A 12,549-nucleotide genomic window follows, 5' to 3' on the forward strand; every position below is an offset into this window, starting at 1 on the left:
AACCAAGTTTTCGTGAGAATCACCCAGATACAGGTCATTGAAAGTGCTTAAATCTAAGTTTTCTGAACAAAAAAAAATCAGTTTTATTCCCTGTGTAGTGTAGGATAATATCACAAAAGTTCTAGACTTTAAACTGTTTGCTTTAAATGCTTATATCTTCTGTATTTGAATGTTGATTCATACCAAAATGCTTTTTTGCATAGTTGTGTATGACACATGAAAACGTCTCGGGTTACATATGTAACTGTTGTTCCCTGAGAAGGGAACGAGACGCTGCGTCTCCCTTGCCATACTTTCTGCGTGACACATGAATATTTCAGATAGCAATATACTTCCTGGCTCTCGCGTCACCCTGTCTTTGTCGTTAAGCTTCACTATTTGTTGAATTTGTTATACACATTCAGATGAATTTACCCCTGGAGGCGTCCCAAAGTGTCACCGCAGTGCCGCAGCGCAAGTTCCCTCAAAAGGGAACTTTAACAATTTATCTTAAAAGGTAACACGATGTAACCTTGCTCTCACTTGAAATGTGTCCCCACATTTAGTCCTTGAAGTTGGGGGTATTGGACCTGGAAAGTCCTTGAAAGTTCCTTGAACCCTGTGATAAATACCTTAAAAGTTTACAGTTTCATTTTGTACCTTACACCTCATATTTTGATTGCTTAATCTAAGCTGAAGCTGATGGGCATTAAAAGCAAATATTGTACAAAACGCCAAGCCAAGCTTACCTGCAGTAACACTTTAACATTATTATGTCCCTTTCAGGGCTGTTTAAGATGTTTACTGTACATGAAGTCAATACTGATTAAGGTCTAAGATTTTTAAGGACTTGCATATTTTACGTGAATTGGTAAGAAGACGAAAAGGTAAATGTGTGATTTGTTTAAGGAGGGATAAACATCATTGTGCAGTTGGAAATCATGAGCAGACGACCTCGGGTGTGTTCCTGTCTGCTCTGTTGCAAGAGGAGACCATCAACTCCATCGACTATGCGTTTAACTTCCAGCTGGAGATCAGAGGACCGTATCTACTGGCAGGTCATTACATCTCCACACAATCCAACCAGCAACCAGATTGCAGCTCTGCGGCCTTAACAGAAGCTAGGAGTGCAAGGAAACCTCTAGGGTGTTAAATTGAACCCAGCATATATTTCCTTCACATCCTATCTGAGAAAGTCTAGAAAGCTACCAATTGCATTTTGAGCCTGATACCCCTGCTGATAAGAGCTAGTTAGCTAGTTAAGGGGCTGTGTGAGAACACCAGGTCACCAACATCTCATGCTGATAGAGCCTGACACTAACAAATTCAGTGTTCATTTATTACAATTGACAAGAACAAGACATGCTAACTTATAAATAAACTATACCTGTTAATGCGCTTGCATATGTTGGTGACCAGAAATTCTTCACTTGATTTTGAAAAAACTACTCACTGGATATATATATAAACATGAAAACAGATGTCTAATATACAATTCTAAAAAAACACAATAATATTATCTCAGAGTAATACATCTGGCATAGTAAGAAACAACTCACTGTGAGCCATATTTACAATTATCACCCTTAGAAAAATGGAGGAAAGTAGTTGTAGTCTTTAAAAACGGCTATATTTTTTGGTATGCATGTTTGTGTTAGGGAGTGGTCAGCACCCTCCATGTGCTGTGATGTGTGTGGCACCTGCCTATTTCAGATGCTTTACAAGTATTTCTGTGCAGGTGTGGAGAGTCCCTCCCATGCCATCCGGGCTGATGCCGACCCATCGGCTCGCTCAGCAACCAGCATCATGGTCACGCTAGCGGACAAATACACTTACGACTGCCCCGTGGAGATACTGATCTACCCTAGTGGTGTGTAACACACATACACATTTGTGTTTGTTTATTATGTTGAGATCCTTCCACTGATTGTTCTTTAACTAAATTAGTGGTGATTACAAAAGCTGTGTTGTATGGCAAACAGCACTCACCATTATATCTGAGATAAACATTATTTACAATCGTTGACAACCTGTTTTTCTTATGTGGCTAACACTGAGATTTGTCATGTATTTGAGGGAACATTAACTGCGTTTCCATTTAAGGGTAAAAACATGTTTAAGTGCTATAATTGTCTCCAGTGCTTTTATCAAACTATAAAATGTGAAAAAGATCAACCCAGTAACTTAGTTTTGGTCAACCATTCTCTTTAAGCATGTGAAAAATTAGGGAATTGAAATTTGGCTTCCCTTGTAATGTCATAAGGGGATCTTATTATAATAAGACCGCCCCTTAATCTGCACTATCCAACCACAGCACTGACATTTAGTGCAGAGAGAGAGCGAGAAAATTGACGGCACAATTGAGTTTCAATTTCATTAAACCACCATTATGGTGATCAATGTTTGCATTTCATCAGCTCATTTGCATTTAAAAGGACACACCCAAAAACGGCACATTTTTGCTCACACCTACAAAGTGGCAATTTGAACTTGTTATAATAAATTATCTATATGGTATTTTGAGCTAAAACTTCACATATGTATTCTGGGGACACCAAAGATTTATTTGACATCTTAAAAAATTCTTGTGAAATGTCAGTTTTAAAGATTTGCGCAAAACTTTAACATTATTTTCTAAATGCCATCAAAAAATAATTGTGATATGACGGTGTTTCTATTAACCAATGTTATGCAACTAAAACAAAATTCTGTTGTCTTGCGATAAGTCATTACAAAAACCATGTGTTCGACTTCATACGGCACTGCGCAAACCGACTGACAGATAATATCAAAATACAGCGAGAGTGACTCGAAATCATACAGAGCAGTCGACTTCCGAAAAGTCATGTGTTTGTTGGTTCTTGTGACCCCCACATAAAGTAAAAAACACCTCTTCTGTCTTGTCCTCCAACCAAACATAGCGTGCCATATTAAAAAAATTATCATGTGACTTTTGCGCATGTCAAGTTACATTTAAATGTTTTCATTGCGTCTTTGCGATATATTCTTTTTCGAAATAAAAAACCACCTCACCCGAGCGTTAAAACGTTTTTGCGATATTACATTGGGTGCATTTTTAATTCGCTATTTGCGCAGTTTGAAGGGTAATGGAAAGTAACGCAGCTATAGACGGTTTCAGCAGTAACAACATAAACAAACAGCTTTCGTGGAAAACATGCAACTTTCGGTAAACTCCGCTAAGAATTAGTGCTGGGCGATAATTCGGTAACGGTAATTTTACCAATATAAATTTTCCCGATAAAACGATAACGACAGTTTGATAAGTGATCGATAATGTTTACGCACAGTGCATAATGTTGCGCAAGCACTTCCGGATACGCCACGCGCACTTGGTTTACAATCACAGTGTCAATTAAACTTGAAGGAGTGGAGTAAGATGAGGCAAGTTATTCATTTTTTAGTGATGAAAACGCGGACGGAATCACGGAATCCAAATGCGTTGAAACATTTGATAATTTTTTGGCCATATCGCCCAGCCCTACTAAGAATAACTAACAACAAAATCCGTTTAAAGTAGTTTATTTATATAACGAGCTAAATAAACAACACGTAGATTACCTAGGAAACCAAAAAATTTTTTTTCAACAAGGTATTTGTTTCAGTTTCAGCAACTAGTCAGACCGTTAAACAAACAGAAATCGGAAGTAAAGTTCGGACCAGACGGGTAATTGCATCACCGCACGTGCGTCTGATGAAACGGTCTATAGATAGTCAAACAAGATCATACCCACACAGTGACCCGTGCTAATCTGAGCTTTGTAAAACAAACCAGCGCTGATCTCATCTACATGCATGAAATGTGCATTGTTTAATCAAATCGGAAGCTGTCGAAACATCGCTCAGATCATAACAACATTTCCTGATCTTCCATTCAGATCTAAACTCCCATGCCTGTATTTGTCTCTGCCCACCTCATCGTGCCTCTCAACCTTCACCCGGTGTGTGTGTGAGGCATAAATGAATCTCATACTGCCTCATAAAATGTCTCGAAAGATTGCCTCACTCTCCAGCCAACCCGAGGCCAGCGCTGTGCAATTGAATTCATTAGTGAGGCCGGCGGCATTGTGCACAGAGTCAAAGTGGCAAGTGAATGGACGACCTACCGTGCACCAATTTTCTCTAGCCCTTTTCATCGATACAGCTACAGATTTAAACCAAAATATGGGTGCACTTTGTGTCCTTCGTGACTGCTACTAATAGAGAGAAAGATGAGTGAATTATGAGAGCTGTCTTTACACTATGGTGTACATAAAAAGTCTTCCTTCCTGTGTGCAGAGCCTCATCTACCACACGTTCTCATCGAGGATGGAGACATGACACCGGAGGAATACGACGAACATCTGAAAGGAAGGAGCGACTACATCAAAGCCACGAAGAAGGACTGCAGTAATGAGAAAATAGTGAGTGAATGTCACTGAGAGAGACACAAAAAATTGTGGGTCATACAAGGACAAAAAAAAATCAAAACTCAATGGACTGTAAAGGAGGAGGAAGATAATGGTATTTAGTGGGACTGAATATAATTGGCAAAGTCTGTCCCAGAACTGCTAAATGTCACAGAATATTTGTTTTGACTGTCAGCCGGGGTTTTAAGCTGGTAACTACATTATAAATGAACTTGTTTGAAATAATTCTCACATCTTTAAAACATGCTGTGATCATTTTCCTCTTTGTGTTAATGTAAGTAATAAATCAACACACCAGCATGGCCCATTAAAGATTAAACACTTTCCATTTATTTACAAAATATCCAACAAAAGATTACAAAAACAGTGCTGCTGAATGATAAGCTTACCAAGAAAAGTCAGATCATTGCCAGATGTCATTTGACACCAGTGAGGACATATTTATGAATAAAGACATTGATTTTGACCAATAAAATAATTTAAAAACTACACATTGTGCCTTTAAGGCTAATCCTAGACTAAAACACATTTTTGGCCTGTTTCAACTGAAAATAACTTGCAAGTGCCGTTGATTTGTCTTAAGTTACACTCCAGTAACTTCTTTTTTTAAAGCATTTTTAAAAATATGCTTAAACATCTTAATTCAAGTAAAGCCAGAGTATAGTCTGTTTTTTATGTGTACGTATGCGCACGGTCGACTCGTACGTGTACGCAAAGGTTTGACGCATGTGCATTGTGACAAAATGCAAGGCATCTGGGCTACATAAAACATTGCTGTAGGTGCATATGCGACCTATGCGTACAATGTACACGGGTTACCCTCGCGTATGCGAAAAAACGGGACTATACTTCGGCCTTTAAGGCCTAGTCCTGGCTTTAGCTAAGCCTTGTCTGTGAAACCAGACAATGGTGCACTAGTTTAAAGGTAAAAGAAGCTAAAACTGTATTTACCTAGGCATAGATGGACAATGACATTTCGTGAGCCTCAAAAACGATTGTTTTCTCATTTTTATGTAACACAGGCTAATCTCAACAAAAGTGATGTACACCCCCAACATTAACTTACACATTAAATTAATTACAATGTTGTTAAAGTGCTAAAAACAACGTTGTGACGGCTGAGTTAATGCTATGTGCTAGTTAATGCTATATGCTAGCGTTAAGGCGGAAGATCTACTATTCACGTTACAGTTACGTTTTGCAGGTCCATACTGAAATAACACAAGCTTACCACTCAGAAACTTCCATTAACAATCTCTGAATAATTGATTATTCCTCAAAATCTGTATCTTCGTCTGATACAGGCACAAACATAAGGTCTGTTTGCACACACACAGAGCTACTGAACTAAACTGCTCTGAGAAACAGCCAATCAGAGCAGAGCTCAACATTATTATTCATGACCCTTTCAAATAAGGTAATAATAGACTATTTCATTCTAAGGGACATGTAAATGGACATTTAAAAACGTTTCTGGATCATTTTTGCACTTAATAAACTCACATATCTTCTATTTAGAGATCAGAGAACAATTTAACAGATTATTGCAATGCATTTTTAGGCACCTTTAAGTATTATAACATATAGAAAGTATTAGAAGAGTCACAAAACTTAGTTTTTTTAGGGTTAACAGTGATTTTCTGAAGTCTCTGATACGGAGATGTTTCCTTGATGCGCTTCTATCAAAAGTTATTCAGAAGTTAGTCTAATAGCATCATTACTCCAAATCAGAAGTTAAACGAAACAAGAAAACAATTGGTTTTAGTTTGGTTATCCGTTTAGTTCAAACTCATTTATCTATTCACATTAACTGGCGCTTCAGGAAATTTTAGCATTAAGTGGAAGTGTTGGAACAGATGCATGTTTACCAGCAGCACAAATGCTTCAATTGCATCTTAAGTGAGTGACACTATTCCTTCACAGGAGGGAAAGAACATTCAGCCCTAAAATGATTTGCAATGAATAGAGGTTTCTATGGAAACCGTCAAAGGTCTTCAGATTCAGCCCATAGTGTTGCTACCCTGTCGTGTGGTAAAGTAAGTGTAAATTTGACCTCCTCTGTGCTCCTTTAATTTAATCTTTACTCAGAAATGACGAAACGGGACTTCATGAACTCCAATAGATCTCTCATAGTGATCGGTCTTGCTTAAATCAATTATTTTCCTATTTAGGACCAGTGGTTTTCAAAGTCTTCCCGATGGACCCTTCTTGCATACTGTAGGTTGCATCCCTTCATGGCCCCATCAAAGAAAATTTGTGACAAATCAATCTCAGGCTTAGAATTTGAAATAAACAAAACAGATTAAATTATACACTTTTATTGAAAATATGCTAATTTTCCGGCTCCCCTAGAGTTAAACATGATTTTTATCGTTTTGGAATATATTTAGTCGAACTCCGGGTCTGGCGGTACCACTTTTAGCATAGCTTAGCATAATCCATTGAATCTGATTAGACCATTTAGCATTGTGCTAAAAAATAACTAAAGCGTTTGGATATTTAAAACTTGACTCTTCTGTAGTTACATTGTGTACAAAGACAGAAAATAAAAAGTTGCGATTTTCTAGGCCGATATAGCTAGGAACTATACTCTCATTCTGGCGTAATGATCAGGGATTTTGCTGTCGTGGCATGGCTGCAGGAGGCGTAATGATATTGCGCAGTGCCTGAAAATAGTCCCCAGCTATTGAAAGTTATCAAGGGGACTATTTTCGAGCAGTGCATAATATCATTGCTGGAAAATGAGCATATTTTCAAAAAAGTGGAGTGTCCCTTTAATGGATAGAGAGGACCCCCAAGTAGGCTAAATGTTTCAAAATTAGACAGAATTTACATAATTTATGATGTTGTTATGTTAACTTTTGGCGTACATGACATTTTAAGTAAATCGAATTTATCGTCGGAACGTTATGCTTCTCATTAAGTTTGAATTTTTCTACTTTTTAACGTTATTATAGTTTGTGTTATCTTTTATGATATAAGGCTGATTTAAATGAAAATACGGTGTCACCATAGTTTATTTCTTTTACTGGCTCTTTAGGTAGACATAATTCGGAAAAGACTCCATAAGGACATACTTCACAACCCTGTGGTTATGCTAAACTTCTGCCCGGACCTTCGCTCTACGACCTCCGACCTGCGGAGCATCCAGGGGGAGTTCATCTTTCTCATTGATCGTAGTGGCAGCATGAGCGGGGTCAACATCAAGCGGGTGAAGGTACGGCTCTATGAAGGGTCATTAACTGCTGAACACATTTATTTATTCAGTGGTTTAGTGCTCCGGCTTTATAAATGACCACTAAAGCAGCGAGGGTTTACGGTATGTATACATGTGAGCGAAGAAATGGTTCTGCATTAGTGTCAGGTTTGGACAGACCCCATATGGACCATTAATAGTCTGTCTTGGTGACTGCAGTTGGCAGGTCTGCTGATTGGCTGGCATTATGCAATTTCTAGGCGTCAGGGTGCAAAAAAGTACCGGATTGCTAAAGTGAAAAGCTGCTTTTACAAAGATTGTAAAGTTCTTGCCATTCAATTCATAAAAGATGCACATGCACTGTAAGTTGCTTCGGATAAAGTGTTTGCCATAAATACATTTTTTTAACCTCTTCACACAGCTATATGGGGCCTGAATGTATATGTAGTCATATTACAAGCATTTTCCTGAAACAGATGTTTAAAACCGCACATTAAAGGGCCACATACTGAATTGAACAGCTTGTTGAATCAAATGCCACAAGCTGCTACAATAATTGAACCCAGTAAGTCTCCATGCAGTGGTTGGAGATTTCGTGTTCTCTGTGAATGGTGTATGTGTGTTGATGGTGCTTCGCAGCGTGACGTGCGCGTGCACAGCGCAGCAGCGATGACTCACTGAATTTGATTGAGGACGCTCCACTTCTGACCACAGACACAAGACTGTCCTCTTTCAAAGGCTCGGGTCACTACTGTGGTAATATCTTTCCCAGAATATCCCTGACCCTTAAGGAGACTTCATCCAGAAATGTCAGTAAATTTTGTTTGATCTTTCCTGGGCCAGAAAAGGAGAATAGCACTGTGGTAATAAGACAGAAAGTAAATAAATGTAATTGTATGCGAGAGAGGTGTTTTAGGGAGGTGGATCTGTGATTATTGTGCAAATTTGAGCAAAGATTTGTCATTCATCTTCACTGTGTGTGTGTGTGTGTGTGTGTGTATATATATATATATATATATATATATATATATATATATATATATATATATATATATATATATATATATATATATATATATATATATATATATATATATATATATATATATATATGTCTATCAGCTAGAATTCTGACCCTCAAAGACCTGTTAGTCTGCCTTTAAAATGTCCACCTCCACTCCATTTATTATCCTAAATTAGATGCACCTGTTTGAGGTTGTTAGCTGCATAAAGACACCTGTCCACCCCATACAATCAGTAAGAATCCAACTACTAACATGGCCAAGACCAAAGAGCTGTCCAAAGACACTAGAGACAAAATTGTACACCTCCACAAGGCTGGAAAGGGCTACAGGGAAATTGCCAAGCAGCTTGGTGAAAAAAGGTCCACTGTTGGAGCAATCATTAGAAAATGGAAGAAGCTAAACATGACTGTAAATTTCCCTCGGACTGGGGCTCCATGCAAGATCTCACCTTGTGAGGTCTCAATGATCCTAAGAAAGGTGAGAAATTAGCCCAGAACTACACGGGAGAAGCTGGTCAATGACCTGAAAAGAGCTGGGACCAGAGTCCTGCACGGGTCCATTTTTGGAGACCCGCTCCCACCCGTACCCGCAAAGTTTAGCACCAGATCCGACCCGTCATCCGTGATGGTATCAAAATTAAATCCGCACCCCCCCGGACCCGTTATTATTTGGCCCGTTACCTGACCCGTCCCACACACGCATAAATCACACACGCTAAAATCATTCCAATTAAAGTGCTTTATTTTTTATCTCGTACCTCTCTCAACATCACAACAGCGTCATGAATGGCCTAATGAAACAGGCTAAAGTGCGCTCTGTTTTGTGCCATTTAAGTAGCCTATCGGCACAAATGGAACCTGATAACTATACAGAAATAGACCTATTAATAAAAAAAGACCAAGAAAAAGAACAACCTACCTACACAACCCCTGCTGTGCTCCTAAGTCTCGTCTCTAAATGCTTTCTAAGAGAAGATGTTCAGCTTCCGGCTATCAACAGCAAAACTTTATGCCAGAGTCCTGCAACGCTCGCTCCAACTAGGCTACGAGAAGAATCAACAAAGGTTGAGCACTGTTGTAGTGGTGGTGACATGATGGGTCAAATGTCATATGTTGCGCGTGTAATGGTAATTAGGGCGTGCACACCAAAGCTTTTACCCCCGCGGCCGTTTTTCAAATAAGCCGGCGCTGAGCGTTGAGAGTTGAAAGAGATTCAAGTTTGGGTGAAATGCGCCGCTCATCAATGTCAGTTCTCACACGGCCGTCGTATCACAGTGGAGAAGGGGCGGGACAAGTATCACAACAACCAACCGGCTCACAGCTTACAGTAAGTATCACAGCTAAAAAGCGCTTGGCTGAAAAAACAGCCGTGTTTAAAAGTTTTGGTGTGCACATTCTTAGACATACAAATTTTGCACACATTTTCATTTGCACTACTACCCGCCCGCACTGAGTTAATTATCCGCCCGCGGCCCCGCCCGTGAATTTTAGGAATGTCACAATCCACCCGTTTAAGACACTTTTATGCGGGTACCCGACCCGTTGCAGGACTCTGGCTGGGACCTCCGTTTCCAAGGTTACTGTTGGTAATACACTAAGAGTCATGGTTTGGAATCATGCATGGCACGGAAGGTTCCCCTGATTAAACCAGCACATGTTCAGGCCCGTCTTAAGTTTGCCAATGACCATTTGGATGATCCAGAGGAGTCATGGTAGAAAGTCATGTGGTCAGATGAGACCAAAATAGAACTTTTTGGTCATAATTCCACTAAAGGTGTTTGGAGGAAGAAGAATGATGAGTACCATCCCAAGAACACCATCCCTAGTGTGAAGCATGGGGGTGGTAGCATCATGCTTTGGGGGTGTTTTTCTGCACATGGGACAGGGCGACTGCACTGTATTAAGGAGAGGATGACCGGGGCCATGTATTGCAAGATTTTGTGGAACAACCTCCTTCCCTCAGTTAGAGCATTTAAGATGGGTCGAGGCTGGGTCTTCCAACATGACAATGACCCGAGGCACACAGCCAGGATAACCAAGGAGTGGCTTTGTAAGAAGCATATCAAGGTTCTGGCGTGGCCTAGCCAGTCTCCAGACCTAAACCCAATAGAGAATCTTTGGAGGGAGCTCAAACGCTGTGTTTCTTCTCAGCGACAGGCCAGAAACCTGACTGATCTAGAGAACATCTGTGTGGAGGAGTGGGCCTGTGTGGAATTACTTATTGCGAGACAGCAAAATTAAGTTTTAGTCACATAACAAATAGTTTTTTGTTGACATTTAGAAAAAAGTTTTGCTCAGACAGTTATTATCTCATCTGTTTAGTCAGACGTTGGGTGCATTTCTGCCTAAAACAAAGATGGTTGTTTTAACCCTGACGGGGTGAATTCTTGCAATTAAGTTACAGTAACTCGCTTTGGTTAATGAGCACTTGTTTCTGCAAATAGCAAAGCACTATAAATGTACAATTAAAGCACTATGGGTTTGTTAGATATAATGACAATGCTATTTCCTTAAGGTAAAAGCAGAACGTCCAGAGCTAAAATGCAACCTGGCCAGTAGCATAGTGCCAATCCCATCTGCAGAGGCCAATTATAAACTCAATTATATAAAGCGTACCCCTGCAGACCCTTCATCAATGTCACTCGACCTGACCGCTGTAAACACCTCTTCCTCTGCTCTTTCATCTTCCACCACTTTTACTTCCTCTATTGTATCTGATCTGTTATCTAACTAGTGCATCTCCTGTCCTCATTTACTGCACTAACCTCCTTTCTTGTGTGTTCACAGGATGCAATGGTCGTGATTTTGAAAAGTCTTTTCCCAGCATGCTTATTCAATATAGTAGGCTTCGGGTCCAAGTTCAAAACTCTGTTTGCCACCAGTCAAAGCTACGATGAGGTAGGTCACCCGCAGAGACACAGGGCAAAGCAGTGAGCATACAACGCTCGCTGCCCTCATTAGCACAGCAGTCATACTGTGGCGGTTTGTACTTTAAAAATGATAAATATTTGTGCTTGTCTGCCGGGTACCATTGATAATTTACTTTTATATAAAAGTTTATGTAATAACGTTTATGTAATAAAGTTTCATAATTCACAAAACGTGTGTTGTACACTAAACACTGTAAAAATGCCTAATCTGTATTTTCCACAAAAATCCATATTATTACACTCCTGTTTCATATCCCACTGGCAAAGCTAGTTTTATTATTCTATCCTAAAGTACATTTAAAAGACATTTTCACTGGAAATGATAAACTGATAAAAATCTCATTTATGTTACAGGTGACTTTAGCTTTGGCTTGCGAGTATGTGAAGAAGATTCGGGCTGACATGGGCGGCACAAACCTACTGGCTCCGCTCAACTGGATCCTTCGGCAGCCCATGCAGAAGGGTCATCCTCGCCTGCTGTTCCTGCTGACGGATGGTGCCGTCGGTAACACGGGAAAGGTCATCGAGTTGCTTCGTAGCCATGCCCGATTCACCAGGTCAATAATCTTCCTTTAATGTTTGCACAAGTTTGGGATTTATGGAAAGGTTGTGCAATCTTGAAATTGTTTATAAGCAGGGCTGTCAAACAATTAAATTACAATTAATCGCATACAAAATGAAAGTTTATGTACATATATACAGTGTTCGAATTATGTCAAAGATTATTGGGGGTCGCTGTGATTTCACGAAGTAAGATGTGATCCTGGATCAACATTTTTTGTTTCGTTTTAATCAAAGAAACCCCAAGTTACCCTTAACTAATTTTTACCCCTCAAATTAGTGTGAAATAATAATTCTTTATATTCTTTATTCTTAATAATAATATTTTTTTAAAAGCCCCTAACCCAATCCTATATATAAATCTTATAATCTGTCAATTCCTACAGAATGAGGTGCACTTGAGAGATTAAATTTATTTCAGACAGAAATATT

General features: G+C 39.4%; 1 protein-coding gene across 3 annotated transcripts in view; it reads left to right on the forward strand.

The window, feature by feature from the left end:
• Positions 1-12,549, forward strand: part of vwa5b1 (von Willebrand factor A domain containing 5B1) — a 52,747-nt gene that overhangs the window by 9,698 nt on the left and 30,500 nt on the right. For all 3 annotated transcript variants that reach the window (XM_073875498.1, XM_073875499.1, XM_073875497.1), the window contains 6 exons: positions 889-1,037; positions 1,718-1,849; positions 4,276-4,400; positions 7,447-7,623; positions 11,414-11,524; positions 11,911-12,113. In XM_073875498.1, coding sequence (XP_073731599.1) covers positions 889-1,037; positions 1,718-1,849; positions 4,276-4,400; positions 7,447-7,623; positions 11,414-11,524; positions 11,911-12,113 — 897 coding nt within the window. The remainder of the gene's footprint in view (positions 1-888; positions 1,038-1,717; positions 1,850-4,275; positions 4,401-7,446; positions 7,624-11,413; positions 11,525-11,910; positions 12,114-12,549) is intronic.

The sequence above is a fragment of the Misgurnus anguillicaudatus genome, chromosome 13, assembly GCF_027580225.2.
Source record: "Misgurnus anguillicaudatus chromosome 13, ASM2758022v2, whole genome shotgun sequence".
Taxonomy (NCBI): Eukaryota; Metazoa; Chordata; class Actinopteri; order Cypriniformes; family Cobitidae; genus Misgurnus; species Misgurnus anguillicaudatus.